The sequence below is a fragment of the Prinia subflava genome, chromosome Z (genome assembly GCF_021018805.1).
Source record: "Prinia subflava isolate CZ2003 ecotype Zambia chromosome Z, Cam_Psub_1.2, whole genome shotgun sequence".
NCBI classification, from domain to species: domain Eukaryota; kingdom Metazoa; phylum Chordata; class Aves; order Passeriformes; family Cisticolidae; genus Prinia; species Prinia subflava.
The window spans coordinates 29,514,145-29,531,106 of record NC_086283.1 but is presented as its reverse complement, the minus strand read 5'-3'; the positions used below and the strand labels follow the sequence as shown (position 1 = coordinate 29,531,106).

General features: G+C 38.6%; 1 protein-coding gene across 4 annotated transcripts in view; it reads left to right on the top strand.

Annotated features, from left to right (window-relative positions):
- MEGF10 (multiple EGF like domains 10) overlaps positions 1 to 16,962 on the top strand; it is an 85,124-nt gene that overhangs the window by 50,002 nt on the left and 18,160 nt on the right. For all 4 annotated transcript variants that reach the window (XM_063421718.1, XM_063421717.1, XM_063421716.1 and 1 more), the window contains exons 10-14: positions 539 to 713; positions 1,531 to 1,651; positions 4,268 to 4,431; positions 7,298 to 7,400; positions 16,608 to 16,754. In XM_063421718.1, the coding sequence (XP_063277788.1) occupies positions 539 to 713; positions 1,531 to 1,651; positions 4,268 to 4,431; positions 7,298 to 7,400; positions 16,608 to 16,754 (710 nt within the window). The remainder of the gene's footprint in view (positions 1 to 538; positions 714 to 1,530; positions 1,652 to 4,267; positions 4,432 to 7,297; positions 7,401 to 16,607; positions 16,755 to 16,962) is intronic.

The following is a 16,962-nucleotide window of genomic DNA, read 5'->3' as shown; positions in this document are numbered from 1 at the left end:
AAGAATGTTCTTGCTTTGCTGATGGGGTGCTGTGTTGTTATTTCATGTTGGATGCTATGCTATTTTTCTTCATCATGTTTCTCAGACAATATGTTGCTGAGCTTCTGCAGTGTTACAGAAATGATCCTGTTAGAGTGAGAATGTAACAACAAAGGTGTGGGAATTCAGTGGTTTCAAATGCTTAATATTTGTATCCATGGATGTCTGTCTTATGGTAAAAATTGTGTTTTAGCAAGGTTTCTGTTTAAACAGAGACAGAAAAATGATACTCCTTCATTTTTTTCCATATCCTCCCAAAATGTCTGTATATCGTATATTGTTACATTTCCTATCGTAATTGGCATGTATTTTTATATAAATACACCAAATTGTGTTCTGGGAAGTAGAATCATCTCATGCAAGGCCCTTCATGCAACCCATCTGCAACAGCTTTTTTTGCTTTTTTTTCTTTTTTTTTTTGCTTTGGAAAGAAAATAATATTTCTGCCGTGTTTAGTCCAGAATTACTGAGTTAACCTTTCATCCTCTACCCGTGGCAGCTGTCATCCCATGTCTGGGGAATGCTCCTGCAAGCCAGGCTGGTCTGGGCTGTACTGCAATGAGACGTGTTCCCCGGGCTTCTACGGGGAGTCATGTCAGCAGATCTGCAGCTGCCAGAACGGGGCTGACTGCGACAGCGTCACTGGGAAGTGCACCTGTGCCCCTGGATTTAAGGTAAAAGAGGTCTCAGTTTCACAGTTTTCAGCCCCAGTTGTGCAACAAATTTTTCAGGGTGCCATCTCATCCTTTCTCCACCATGGCAAAAGAGAAGTGAGGGTGTTTGCGTAGCACTGCTTGTGCTGTTGGACTCTAAAAACTCAATATTTCTGATAGGTTCTCAGTGCTGAAATGAAGGCATTTTTAGGAGAAGTTACTTGCTTTATAAGGTGTTGGTAAGAATGAGGGAGTGCTGTTGAGGTGTAGGTGAAGGGAGGAGTGATGGGTTTCACTCATCAACTCTTCATGCTCCATCCACAGAAACTGCAGCCAAAATCATTTCTTTTTATACTTCAGGACAGATTATTCTGCAACTTTTACACACATTTGCTGTTACATGTGCTTTGGATGCTAATCTAACATTTTACAATATGACTGTTCTTGTAAAAGTAATAACTGAAAACGTCAGCCAAATTAGCACTTAAAAATATTTTACATACACAGATAATTTACCATCAAACTGCTTTATTTAGCTGCTTTACAACTGTGTTTTGGTTTCATAAAGAGGTTCTTTATTACTGTCCTTTGATCTAACCAGGTGCTATGTGACATGAGCTGTCACAGCAAATCACAGAAAACTAATATTTACTTAAAAAGAGTTCAGAATACTTCAGAAGCATGAAGGTGTCTCTCTCCCCTAAATTAAAGATAATGCAGTGAAAGCCTAGGACATGCATGAGCTGTATTTTTCCTGGCTTTTGTATCACTTGAGTCAGTTGTATTGTCTGAGCCTTCTCAATGGTTTTTACACTCTGTTGTTTTTTTTATAATTCAGGGTGCTTCTTGTGGTACCCCTTGTCTCCCTGGAACATATGGAGTGAACTGCTCCTCTGTGTGCAGCTGCAAAAATGGGGCCACATGTTCACCTGTGGATGGCTCTTGTGCCTGCAAAGCAGGTAAGTGTCTCCTCAGATGGATTTTATTTCTCTGTAGCTGTAAAATGAAATTGGGTTTTTGAAGTAGAGAGGAGGAAACTTAATGAGAAGCAGACACTTGATGCTTCTGCTGCTCTGGGAGGTAAAACCAAGGAAAACATGTTCACAGGGAAAAAAACATTCTCTGCTCTGTCAGAAGGTCTGTGGGGTGCACCCTTTATCTGATGTCAGCATTCCTAATCAAAATCATACAGAATCCCAGAATGGTTTTGTTGGAAATTATGTAACTTTTCTCTTTTTTTAAAAAATAATGTTTTTCATTAACTTTAAATAATTTGTTTGTAATGAATAATAAATAACCAGTATGTTGACTATAAGCAGTGTGTTAGTTTTGAATCACTTTTAGCCACAATTTAGCAAAGTTTGTCATAAGCAGCTATTGTGGGAATACAGCTTGGGAAAAGTTACTGAAACTTCAAGTTTTCCTTAGCTAACTTTATATGCTTCAATGAACAAAGCCTGGGGGAGGGAGACAGAGATGTGTTGTTCAAAATGAATACAAGAAGTGTAGGATTTATGGACTACAAAGACATTTTGCAGAAACCAGAATATGAGGAAGACAACAAGATAACAAAGAGTCCATATATGTGTGTTGGAAACTCCCTACCTGGGGAAAAGCCAATAAAAGAAGTAAAAAATACAAACTAATTAGCCTGAGAAGTGAGGAATCAATTATCAATAGAGGATAAAATGCTACATAATGACAGAGAATTATGTAATTTAGAGTGAATGAATAATAATGTCTGTGTTTGCAAAAAAATATATAAATAGGTGAAAGTTTTCTGTTTGCATCTGTGTGGAGGCCAGAATTTTGTCAGCCACACACACAGACCCTGACCAGGAATAAACTAATGCCTGACTTGCTGACACAGAAAAGACAGTGTTAGAAAGGTTTATTTATACCAAGGATTTTGGAGGATTTGGTAACAGTTTGGGTTGGAGGGGATCTAAAAGATCATTTTGTTCCACCCCTGCCATGGCAGGGACACTTCCCACTATCCCAGGCTGCTCCAAGCCCTGTCCAACCTGGCCTTGGACACTGCCAGGCATCCAGGGGCAGCCACAGCTTGTCTGGGCACCCTGTGCCAGGGCCTCCCCACCCTCCACAATTCCTTCCCAATATTCCATCTAAATAGAGTTTTCTGGACAAATAGCCACTAAATTTTTCAGGGACTGACACTGCTAAATCAGTTGTGCAGCAAATGTGGAACTTCTACTCTTTCCAGAGACAGTGAGGCTAATTTAACCCTGTTCAGGTAAATATTGCAAAGTAGTTAGGTTGTGAGGAGAAGAATATTCCTTGAGCAGTGTAGAATCCTATCTTCCTGTACCCCATGCAGTTGTAATCATATTACAGTGAAAAAGGACAGCAAACAGTAAAATTAAACTGAACCTAGGTACTTGTCATGTAAACAAAAGAAGATTATAAATCCTGGAGAGACAGTTGAGGGAAAGTATCTCAATTTCCTAGCTAAATTACAAAAAATACATTTTTTTCTAAAATGACCCCTAAATTTGAAGTTATTAATGGAGCACAAGGCAGCCTGATTTCTGTGCATGTGTTTTGCATAGCCTATTGATCAGTCTCACTGCAGAATTATTTTTCCCTCCACTTACTGTAAACAAGGTACAAAATTAGAAACTTGGCCTGTGTCACTGGTGGTGGTAATATGTGACTGCCTCACACTGTTCCTCTTGAATCCGATGGACAATCACGTTCTAAAAAATCTATTCACATCCCAGTCTATCCAGTCTGCAAACCATTGCTATCAGGCTTGATCAATGGTGAATGCTGGATTTTAGAGCTATTCTCCATTACATTTCTTCTTTGTATTTGGAGAGAAGTACAGAAATCATCTGAAAGGTCTTCTGTGTTTCTGATGAAAATCCAATTTATGCAATACTTTTATGTTTTTTCTCTCTCTCTTTCTCTCTTTTATTTTTTTTTTTTTTTTGTTTGTTTGTTTGGTTTGGTTTGGTTTTTTTGGGGGGTTTTTGGGTTTTTTGTTTTTTTGTTTTGTTTTGTTTTTTGGTGTTTTTGGTTTTGTCTTTTTGGCGGTTTTTTGGGGTTTTTTTGGGGTTTGTTTTTTTTTGGGGGGGGGGTTTGTGGTTTTTTTGTTTTTGTTTTTTTTTTTGTTAAATACCTGTTAAATTACAGGACTATCTGAGTTGAATGCTGGTGGAACAATTATGAAAGCAGCAACTTGAGCCTAGGGGAAATATTCCTAATTATTTTCAGGCTACACCTTAACACTCTCGGTGTAGTTTAGAGCTTCTCAGTGAAATGTCAAGGTGTCTCTATTTCCATTTCAGATATTCCATCAGTCTCTTTAGTTACTGGCACCCATCTGCAGATGTGTGCTGTACACAGATGTTACAAGGTGCCCTTGAACACTTTTGTTTCAACCTGGACAAGCCCTCAGCTGAAGCTGCTGATAAATCCTGCAGTGAATTTTACCCCGGTATTGCCCGTCTTAGAGACATGCCCCATGGTAGGCAAAGGCAAGCATCCTCTGAGAGGAATGGGGGAAAACCTGATTAATTTCTGACCTTAATCCCGTTTTTTTTTTTTGGCAGGTTGGCATGGTGTGGATTGCTCCATAAATTGCCCCAGTGGCACGTGGGGACTGGGCTGTAACCTGACCTGCCAATGTCTTAATGGAGGGGCTTGTAATGCTCTAGATGGAACCTGTACCTGTGCCCCGGGATGGAGGGGAGAGAAATGTGAACTCCCTTGCCAGGTAGTTTAATAATTCCACTGAATTTTGAGCTTTTGTAGGAGAATATTGGGCAAGGAGGGGCATCTGTCATTCTTTGTCTCCATGGGGATGAGTCCCTTTGGAGCACACAGGATGGGGTGCAGGGTCAGGGGCAGGCACTAACAAATCTTTCAGCATTTCTTCATCAAATGCTATCAAACTGCTACTGTTCAGCTACTTTTAAGTGTAAATAATGAGAGAAAAATACCATAAATACACCCCAAATCAAATAATGTCATTTTAATTACTTTTTTCTTACAACTGTGTTACAGTATGAATAAAGAATTTTCATTCCTTCTCAGTCAACAGTGAGAAGCTACTCTTACCACCCAGTTTCATGACAGGTCTTTACTTTTCTACTGGGGTTTTAACATCTACTCTCTCCCAGACTTCAGAAAATCAGCAATCATTGTGAGGACAATGGCATGCTTGTTATCAGTTCTGTTTCACCTTGTAGTCTGCAGCTTTGGGGAAATAAGTGAATTCAAATACATAATTTCAGAAATTTTTAAATTGTAAAATTCCAAGTGGATTTTTTAAATTGTATAACTGTTTGGTTTCAATTATATTCCATACACTGAAAAAAGACAAATATTTTATTAAAAATTGGTTTTTCCAGGGTCCAGTGTTTTCAGTGATTTAATTTTCTGGGAAATTTTTGAAAAATCTAATTATTAAAATAAACTGCTCTCTGCTCTTCTTTTCCCTTCCCCTGTCAATTGTTAACTTTTGCAATATATCTGCAGAGCAGGTCATTGGTTTGATATAACTGCAAAGGCATCACCTGAGGTGAACACATATCCTGTAAATTCTTTTCCCATATCACAGTTAAGCTTCTTTGAGTTTGGACAAGCTCTACTGAGCAACAATATGATGGGAGTAGCTGATCTATAGCAGAAAACTAGAAATTACCTCATTTTGAATGAAAATTTGTTCTGCTGAACTGCACTAGGAACATTCAGAAGTGATTTTTTGTGGCTTTGCTTTTGGTTTTAAGATGAAGCACTCCTGTAGTGAGTAAAGTGGCAAAGAAAATTGACTGTGTTCTGGAAAGCTGATGGCAGTACCACATGAGCAGTGTTTCCAACAATGCATCTCCATCAGAAGACTGATTTTTCTGTTTCCTCAAGCAGCTTTGTTTATCATTTAGTGCCTGATTCTAAATGGTGATGAGACCTCCCAAGATGCATTAGCTCTTTCAAAACTGACATTTAAAAAAGACATGTATCGTTTCCTACCCCAAACTTAGTAAAATAAAGCATAAAAGCATTTCTGTATCAGATAATTGAGCATGCCCAAGCTCATTGTCGTCTTCTCTCTCTCTCTCCATCTGCATCAATGTCCATAAGCATCTACCTATTTAAAATGCAAATTCTGCTTCGAAATTCCAGAGCAGGGGAATAAACAGAAATTGTTTATTCAAATAATAATAAATACAATAATTTATTAAAAAAAAAATCAAATACTTCCAGTTGTCTGAAATGTTTTTGATGTCTGAGCAGAGACTTTATTTAAATCATTGTATTTCGATTTGTTTCAGTAACTTCAGAATATTATTATCACTGCTCAGATTGTTGTTCAAGATTTGAACTACAGTTTGGACTTCAGTCCAAGTACATAGCAGGCTAAAAATACTGCTTTTCAACAGCATATCTGAGGATTTCCATCCATTGCAAATCTGATTATATGCAAAGGAAATGCTTAATCTTTTCTTTTTCTGTATATAAAAATGTATTGTTGAGATAGGCGAAAGGGTCCTTACACTGAAGTAATGTAAGATTTTGTTCTGCTTTAAAGACTGGCAGTTGAACAGCTAAATCCTGTGGCACTTGGTTGGAATGTATGCCTGAACATCAAAGAACTACAGATTAATGTTCATGTAGGTTTTATTCAGATTGTTAATGCAACTGACACAAATTTTTAGCCTTGAATATAAATAATTGGGGTTTAAACTGACACTTTTTTTTCCTTTTTTGCCTTTCTGTGGGTAACCCTGAAGTATTACTGTAAATTATACTGGCCTTTTCTCCGTGCTATTTAAAAAAAAAAATGTCTCTGACACTTTTTATTCGAGATCAGTTGACTGTTATACTTTGCCTTGTTTGGAGATTGTAAAGAATCTGCTCTTCTCGGTTTCTTGGGTTGATTTTCTGTGAAATTATCCACAAATCTGTATACTAGCTTCTATGGATGAAACATGAAAAGCAAATTCAAATGTTTAGATGTTTTTGATGAAAAAACAAATACAGCAACAGAGTGATTCCACTTGTAATTTTAATCTCTTGTTTGTTTAAAAATGTTGCATAGGTAAACATAAAAGTTTTGTTTTGTGCACTGTCCCATAGCCAAAGATTATCTCTTTTTGATGGAGTATGTGTTGTAATGCAGAGACAAACGTTTTTCATCAAAAGAGAAATGTTTCTAATTGGAAGTGATAGAGTTTGCAAAATAGTTTGCATTATTTATACAGTGAACCTCACACTGAAGCTTTGTGGTCTTGTAACTTTGTGGTTTTCACTTGTTTTATTAAAAATTATGCCTCTGTTTGGTACCCATATTGACCCATAAGCAGAGATCTCAGGGTTTGATGCAGAAAGGAGATTTAATTACTTGAGTCTGGGATTTTTCAAGCATAATTCATTCGTTATCTTCCCCTCTTTAAAGAAAGAATGAAAGTGTCGGAGGCTGACATGTTCCAAATGCCGCAAGTATTTTACATTAATATGAACCTAGAGATTCGGGAGAGATCTGTGGTTGCTTTTGGAGACTGGGTAGACCATAACTTGTCTCTCCTCTAACTCCCAGCTGCCACATCATCTCTGGATTGTTCTGTTTTTTGTTGCCACAGGATGGTACCTATGGCCTGGACTGCGCTGAGCGCTGTGACTGCAGCCACGCGGACGGGTGCCACCCCACCACGGGCTACTGCCGGTGCCTCCCGGGATGGTCAGGTACAGGAGACACCTTTGGAAAGCACAACCAGAGTTTCCCCAGAGTGGGACTTGGTTTTGTGGGCAAAGGAAGAGTCTGTGAGGCTGGAAAGGGGAAGGGCTCCATTCTGTGGCCACTGTGTCCCTCCTGTGACTCATGGGGGGGGAAGCTTTGTCCAGTGTGGGATCAGCAGAAAACTGGGAATTGAAAGGGAAACATTAAAGCTTATGCACCTCCACTACACAGTTCCTTAAAAAAGTGGTGATCAACTGTAAATACCCAAGGTTATTGTGGCAGCTTTGGGGTAAAGCATCTTGTCCAGAAATTCAGGAAGCTTTGTTCAGGCAGCCAAGAAGAGGATGAACCATTGTTCTAACTTGTCAACTTCCTAACTTGTCTCAAAGACAACAATGCAGAAAGTGTGCTGTCATTTCACTGTCTCAACGTTTTTTAAGTTTCTCTACACATATTTCGTCCTGTATGAAAATTTTCTCACTTTTTTTTTCTTTTCTATTTTTTAATATTGTGATTCTAAGAACTATATCAATCGAATATTGACCAAAATTTGTGTTTGGCACTGTTGTTGCACCCTCTTGCTGTGGAGAGCATTTTTTTCAAAACATGGTGGAACCATGTAGAAAGGCATGAAGTGTTCCCTTTATCTCTAGGAGGGAGTTTAAGGTCTCTCAAGGATTTCTAAGCTTTAAATTTGGAAGAACTCTTTGATCTTCAGTAAGGTTTAATTAACACTGTAAGTCTGCCTTTCTTGGAGTGATCCAGATTTACTGCCTCCCTGTGATGCTGCAGTGTTGCAAGGGTCAGATCTGGCATCACCTGTCTGTGTAGGCTCCTTCCATATAATAATGAGGAGTCAGCATGAAAAACAAACCTTAAATGAGCAAAGCATGTTTGTGCTCTGAAAATCAGGGATTTGTGTTTTATTTGTGAATTCAGACATATTTCACTCTTCTATAAACTAGTGTTTAGCTTAACTGAATTGTAGGTTCATGATAGAATTGTTTTCTTTTTTCTGTGGTGTTGTTAGACAAAGTAGATGGAGGTGAGCTCATAATTTCATCAGGTAGATAGTATCTTACTATATTTTTTCCCCAAACCTTTATTTTTGTATGCTGTTTGTTCCTAGCTCTGTGGATGGATTGCAAGCATCTTATTTGAAGTACATAATACTTGGTGTCTACAATTCAGGTTGATTAACTGTAGCTGATTAGAGCTTACCTGCTGTTTTTTCTACTTTCTGTTCAGATGAACATGACTTTTATGATTGCTGGGGATAGGATGTGGAAATCTCTAGGGGATACACAGGCAAGAAGAGCTGCTGCTTTGCTCTGGGAGCAAACCTATCTATTATTTACTAATTTTTTTCTGTTTATTAGCTCTTTGAGAATGCCTGTCTCACCATTCCTTCTCAGTGTGAGGGAGAGGAGCTTTAAGAGCCAATACTCACCTAACTGAAAAAGGACTTTTTTGGTTCAATTCTCTTCCCACAAGCTGTAGCATCACTTGCCATCAGCCCCTCAGATGCCTCAGGAGTTCAAAAAATAGTGGAAGCTACCTGAGTGAATTACAAAAAAATACTGTTAACCTTATGCCAGCTATTGCAATTTTTCCTGACACTACTTTGTGTTTTTGTTACGATGTTAATGTCCTTAACTTTCAGGTAGTTTTCAGCTACTTGTGTGTGTGTTTGGACACATTTCCACAAACGTAAATTTGCATCTGCTCAAAATGTGATCTCATAAATTGCTAAATGTATTAATCACAGAATACCCAACAGAAAAGCATGTGAACAGTTGCTGATCTTAACGGTACAGGTAGATAGAGCTGTTCACAATCCGAAAGACACAGCTTGAAATACATGCTGTTAGTCTTCTAAAATTGAGACAGATATTCAGGGTCAAAAGGTATGTTAATAAGTAGTAAAACTACTAATTAGTAGTTTTAAAAGGTCAGATTAAAAATGTAGCAGCATTTTTTTATAACAGGTTATAAAAATTACCTGGCCAGTGTGATATAGGTAGAGGCTTCAAGTGGAGCACAAATCTTGACTGTGCTTGGATTCAGATATGGGAAAGGATAATATATCAATACTAGACATTATATAATATATAATAAGATAAAGACATAATATAGTAATTTTGTTTAGTAAAATCTTACTTTGCCTTACTTAGAAAGGAGAAAGACTTCACAAGAAAGAGACTTCAGGCCTAATTATTGATGAAATGGAGCGCCCCATCCCTGGATGATGTCATCAGAACAGCATGTGTGTGACTAGTTTTGACATGTTGGTGATGTCTAGACAGACTTTACAACATCCACAGCATAGCTCACTTTATACTCAGTGTCTGGAAGAATCCTCCTCCCACACTTCACATGTCAGAGCAATACCCAAAGAGGAATCCAGGCTTTGTGCAGATGCTTATATTTGGAATGATTAAAAAAAAGGAGGGAATACTTCCAGGAAAGGGCTCTCAAATAGCTGTGCTGTAACAGAGCATTGCAGGAATAGTAGTAGATTGTAGGATTAAGGAGGGAAGTTGTGCATAGAGTTGTGTGGAGAAGCAGGTGGAGGATGTCTGAAAAATACAGGAGTTTCCAAAATGAAAGAAATTATGTTAGAGTGTCTTAGCTCTCTCTTTTTTTGTTGTTGTTTTTTTTTTGTGTTGGATTTGTGAAAGTAACCATCAGACATACTAGTTTTGCATGGGTAGTGTTACCTACCTAGTCAAAAAACAGAGAGGGAAAACAAGATTTTGGATCAGTTTAATTCTTATTTAACCCAGTGAAGGATTTAATTGTTTAAAACCATCAGGAAGGTAGTCATAAAAATAAATACATTTTGAGGAAGCTTAAAAATTTGAACTCGTGAGTATTTTTTGGTTTTAAGCACTAGTAAATCCATGGTGCCACGGTCAAGTTCCTAAAATGTTTTGATGCCATCAAAATAACACAGACTTGCCAAGAAGGTACTTTAAACACAGCATCTTCCTCAGCCCTGTCAACAGAACAATTATGTACACTTCCCCCAGGGAATTTCATCAGAGGAAATAGTTTATGTAACTTTTCAGAAGCAAATGAAGGAGTGACACTGTTGTTCCACAAGGCTGGGGAGGTGGAAACGCTGCATGGGAAGGATGACCTCGGAGTGTGAGGGAGCTCTGAGCTGCTGACGTGGGCACGAGGGCTTGGCTCCAGACAGAGCTGCAGCTCCCCACTGGTTCAACAATGAGATGCTCTAAGGTTTAGTTTTGTTAAGTAGTTTTTAGGGGGGTTTGAGCGTGCCCACGGTGTTCTCATTTCCTTCTTAGGTTCTGCTTAGGAGTAAAAGTTCAGCTTTTGACTATTTTGTTAAAAAGACTCAAGAAACAGTTAAAATTTGCTTTCATTAGATCTCTGTTTTTATTTGGGGTTGCTGGTTTTCATTTGGGTTCTGTTTCATCCTAAAGAAAAGTGACTTAGGTTTACAGGACCCCTGTTAGAAATTCTATGCTGTTTTGTAGTTTGCATCATGTTTTCCCTCTGCAGCAACTTAACTTGTTTAGGGAAGGAAGAGTTAAGGGTGATTTTTTTTCCTGGCAGTCTCACCATTCTATCACGTTCCAGGAGCCACATGACAGGATGGCACAAATGAGAAATGCCCGCCCACACAGAGGATGATGTCTGCCCCAAACTCTCTCATCCCTTGACATTTTCACTGTATCTTATAAATAACTTCTTTTCCATTTGGGGGAAAATTCTTTTTCATTTCTCAGTAACCAGAGAGGAAAAGAGTGAGAACTGTTAAAATAGAAAACAGAAGAAACACACAGAAAATATACTCTCCTGATAGGCAATCGTAATTCTCCTTTAAATGATACCAAAACTTTGGGTTAAGTTCCATTAAAAAGTAACATCTAACACTTCTCTCAACAAGTAAACCAGCAAGCACCATGATAGTTTCATCCCTTAATCTTATCTGTTCTGCAAGCAGCTGTCAAAATAAATTTCTCCCAAATTTCCGGAAAGATTAGGAAATTCATATTCTTGCAAACTGAGGTTTTGCATTAAAGTATTAATCAATTAAATTAATTACAACAATATGATTAATTAAAATGGCAAAAGATGTTTTCCTCCAGACAGTTTATTAGTGTAATTGCAGTGGTGTCGGTGTTCCTGATCACACATCACTGCTCTGCTTTTCCACTGGTGCAGCTCCGCCTTTGCATTCGCGAGGAGATGTCACATTAGGATGGCGCGACAGTTGTTACTCTCAAAATCAGTTTAAAGGCTATGTGATATCAGGGATTATTAAATACCACTAGTCTGCTGTCTGTACCAAAACAACAGCAGTGGTTTGTGGAAAAGACAGATGCAGTAATACCAGCCCACATTTCACCAGACAGCATAGTGTTCACCCACAGGCTATAGAAGGAGCAGTGTCAGTGATTTTTTCTGTGCTGGACACCTGCTGGCATTACTCAGCTCACCCATCACCAGATGTGTTGTTTCTGTGTCCTTCCATGTGCCTCTGACAGTATTTCTGAGAGGCACATTTGTTGCTGGATTATAAAGGGGAGGTCTGCCATCTGACACCCACCCTGCTGGTGCAAACACCCAGATCTGCTGGGAAGCTGCAGCTCTGCCTTGACCCTCAGCTTTCCATGAGTATGCATTTTTCCACCCCTACACAGCAAAAAACAGAACTGGAAGAGTTCTGTCATGGGTCTTGCTCACCTTTAGAGCAAAAATGAGCTGCTGCTGTTCCACAGTGTACCCAAGCCAATATTTTCATGTAAAAACATGGTTTTCCCTCCACTGCCACCAATTTCCCTATGGCTCCTGAAGGACATGACCCCATTAGGAGGAATACTCAATGAACTCCAAAATGAAATTATATCTGAGCACTGTCTCATGATAAATAAAATGATAAATAATAAATCTGATTTTCAAACTTGGGGAGACGAATTCTCCAGTAGGAGGTTTGGCTCCACTTTGCATCTGGATTTGGCTGTGTCTGTTACGTCTGTTCTCTGTACGCTGTGGTAGATCTTTATGTGGAAGAAATACCAGCCTTTTAGGGGAGAAAAAAAAAAAAAGCTTTAAATCAGTGATTAAGTGTATCTGTTTTCTCCCTATGAAGAAGTTAAAAAAGGGAGAAGTGTTATTTCCTGGTGGCTACCTAGAGACTGATAGATGAAAAGAAGAGAACCTCTGGACTGGATAGCAGTATGTAGCAAGAATACGGCTTCAGAAGGATACTAGAAATATCTCAAAAGGGGTTCTGCCACTAAATTTAGATAAGGATGTTTTCCTTCAAACTCAGATGTCCTTGATGACAGTCTTTTCTAGCTAACTTCCTATTAAAACTTGCAGCCCCAGACTCTCTTGCTGCTGCAGTGAAGCAGCTGAAATCTGAACTTCTACAGAAAAATCTCTGATCTTCTCATTAGCTCCTCAATTTGGGACACTTTATTAATTCCTTTGGCTACTTTCAGCAGTGGAGCAAGGTACTTCCCTCCCTCAAAGATAGTGAAGGTACTTAAAAATAGTGCCTGTGACATTTTTTACCACCTCCCTTTCTTTGGGCTGCTCACCCATTATTTGACAGAGAAGTTAGAAAAGTAATTCTCACCATCAGAAGTTGCAGCTGCCTTGAATAGAAATGTTAGTTTTTCTCAAATATGAAGGGTGAGCTCTTGGACCATACTGGGAAAGCATCACCATGACACCAAGATTCCTCCAGCCTTTGAAGGTCTTGTTTCTTCTTCAGTTTGGGCTGCTACGTATCCGATTTTGCACTGGCATGTGGGAAGTGAACTAGTAGATAAATAGGTTTTAGTGCTGAGCTTTAATGAAAGTTCCATGTGTTTTAACATAAATTGCACAGCATATACATGTTCTTTACCAAAAAAAACCAAAACAAAACCAAAAACAAACAAACAAAAACCAATCAGAGAACAATTATTCTTAAAGTTTGGATATCCTTTTATCAGACTAATGGAAATATAATAAGCTGGAAAACAGCACTTATTCCAATAGTAAATTTGCCTGGGAAGATAGTAAGAAATAATTGGGGGTTTTTTTCCTCTCTTGAAGTGCTAAAACAAATTAGCTGTTTGTTGATCTGACTGGGGAGTCTCAGCTTAAAAATATAGTATAGGGAGTGTGCAAATACTCTATACTCTGCTAGCATGGGCAGAAAGAGTGCTATCCCTAAAGAATTCCTCACTTCATTCATGCAATTATGAATGCTGGGGGAATGCTGATTTGGATGTGAGGCCCCCAGCATAAAGCACTGGGCATTAAATGCATGAGCATTTCTTCAGAGCAGCTTAGCTGAAGTTTATCATGACCATTCAGCTATTGCCTAGCAACTTGTGAAGGCCATCAAAGAGCTCTTTGTCCATAGCTCTGGCAAAAACATTTCTTGCAGATATCCTTATCAGTATCAGAACCAACATGAAAACTTAATAAAAACAATTTTATTGTGTAAGAGATTAATACTTGCATGAAAGTGTGGCAATCATAAACCAGTTGGTAACACTGTTGTAAAAGCTGAGTCTAATCTTACTTTGCAAGTTCTAGTAAAAATACTTCTTTTTTCCTGGATAATTTCTGGCTTTTCTATCAAAGCATAGCTTTCTTTGCTGCAATTTCATAAAAAGCATCACACTGGAAATTACTTTTTTACTTTTTTTGATCCCTTTAATATTTCTAACCTGTTCTTTCTCAAAAATACACATTTGGTTTTTTACAGCTATGAGATACAAAACTCAACTTGTTATTTTTGAGTGCCTTGTGAATTTACCAAAGGAAATAAATAGTGAGTGAGACTGAAAACTGTTTTAATAAGTAGAGAGGGAGTAAATAACTAAATGATTTCTGCCTTGCTACATTCCTTCTTTACACTCAGAGGAGTGAAATTGATCTTCCTTATGATCAAGAGTGAATATAATAAATTTACAGTGAAACAGAATCATATTCAACAGTCTTGCAGTTTGTTGTCATCCTTGTTACTCAATGACATTTGATGTACACTGTTTATTTGCTAAGTAGAGTGATGCCATTGTTCACCTCCTTGTGAGGGGTGAAAGTGGGAAATAAAAGGCAGGTTTTTTCAGTTTCCCTAAGGGATGTTTTTCCCTGATATGTACTGAAGGAGCCTTTTTTCCCTTTTTTTCATTTTTAGTGGTAGTTGCTGGCAGTTTTAAGCCCTAGGCTCTGTGCAGCATGGGACCCATTGTCTTCCTCATCCCAGTGTGCCCACATCACCCTTGGACACTCTGCTGTCATAAAGCATCCTCTGTGCACAGATCAAGGCAGTATAATTGAGCCTGGTGTTATTGTATGTCACTGGTCTACATAATCTCAGATAATGCACTTTGGTAACTCTTGGCAACCAGTGGCTTGTTAATAGTGACCATTATACACTGAGCACTGCTGACACCCATTGAGGCTTTGAAAAATGTCTTTTCTGCAGAAGGGTGCACTGAGTGCAGCTATGTGTGATGTGGCAGATAACCCTCAGAGGTGCTCTGCCTGTGGTTTCACAGACTTAGAGACCCAAATTCTCAACTTTGGGAACACCAGGCAAAGCAGCAGCTGGAAAGAAGTGATCTTGTTTCTGGGAAAAAAAAGGAATTAAAATGCAGTGATGTCATACTTCTCTTGTGCACCAGCATCTCTTAAAGTCAAACATCGCTCTTTAATTTTCTCCATAAATGAGTTAATGAAAAGGCTGAATTAGACTGCTGAGAAACAAGTTGGCACTGCCTCTCAAATGTAGACGAAGACAAGAGAATGATATTTTCTAGGCAGGCAGAGAGTTAAAAAGAAGTGATGTAAGCATCCTTTCATTTTCTGACAAAAGGTTTGTTTTAGGTCAGTACTAATGATCATTGTGCAGTCAGGGCTTTGAGGTGGCCTGTGTACCATCTGTCAGTATCTAGATTTTTAAAATCAAGTGTTCTTCTGTCTTGCTGGCACAGGTTGGTACAATCTGTTGAAACATATATTTGATTCTTCAGTCTGTTGATTGTCCTGAAGAGAAAAATAGTTCATGAGTCTGGAGTTCCACCTTTCCTCTAATTAGAGAGTTGGTCTTTAGATATGAGCAGCTTTGCAAGGCACATGCTGGGGGTGTAAAGAAGTCACCTCTTAGTCTGATCTACCAGAAAACCATGTAATTATTTTTCAGGATTTTTACACACAGTAGGTTTTGGTGTTCCAAGTATTTTTTTTTTCCTTGTCACATGTAAAACTGTTTTGCTTTTTTTAGGACTCTGGCAGCCTTTGAACCTGTGGCATGTTTTGCTGGAAATACGTACAAAGCAAGACATGCTTGTGGTTGGATCCAGTCCACTTTTCCCGTAGTGGAGGGTTCATTCAGTAGAGGCATTACAATGAAACTTGATTGTTATTGCAAAGTGCTGCAGACACAATACGGTCTGAGTTCCACAGCAGTGCCTACTAGCATTTAACATGCACAGTGCTTCTTAAAAAGCAGGAAAATTATATTTAATGTTGCTGCATTGTGAACAAAATTGACAAGCAAACAAACAAAAGAACCCAGCAAAAAAAAAAAAAGTGATCGGATGATGGTAATGGGTGGCTTGTATTACAGTCTGTGTGTAGAGGTTCATGTTGTGGCCATTGTACAATCAATGCACCAATTTTATACCAAAGCAGGTTAAACTAAGCACTGACTGACCAGCATCCTTAACACTGTCGCAGCTAAGCATTTTGGAATGCTCACATGGTGTGTTTGGAAACCCTTTGTGTACATTTTTCCATTCGGTACAAGGCTGAGCAGTAATCAGCTCATTACTAATTAGAAATCATTCCATGTCCTGCACCCCATTATTGTACACAAATTATGTCAGGCATGAAGAATACTCAGAAGGAAAAGTTCCTGCAATATCTTCTGTCATGCATTTCCCAAATATAAAATCTGAAATCTAAAATCTTACGCTATTTTGAAACAGCCATTATGGAGGAAGCAAAAGCCATTTACGTACCTCTCATCAAAACTGGAATATGAGGGAAATTCACTGTTCTACGGAAGGCAGGAAGAGAGATGCAAATTTATTTTGTTACACTTTGCTGATGTTAGTGATGTCTTGATAAACAGGTTGTGTGAGCTGTGTTTTAAACTTCAGCCCTCTGAGAAGCAAAGGCTTAACCTAACTATGCACAAGAGCTCTTCACAGATGTTTTGTTTGTGTTTGCAGGTATTCACTGTGACAGTGTGTGTGCTGAGGGACAGTGGGGTCCAAATTGTTCCTTGCCTTGTTACTGCAAAAATGGAGCATCCTGCTCTCCAGATGATGGGATCTGTGAGTGTGCACCTGGATACAGAGGCACCACTTGCCAGAGAAGTAAGGACAACATGAATGTTTTAAAAATCTGTGTTTCTTCTTCAGTTGCTTGGAAAACATACCATACAACATCATAATGCTTTGCTAATTGTAGTATGAAAGACTAGGAAACAGCCCTTGATGGGACATTTTTGTCAAAATACATGAACATTCAGAAAAAAATGGGTTATCTGAAATGAAGAAATCTTTCCATCTAGTAGTTCTCTTC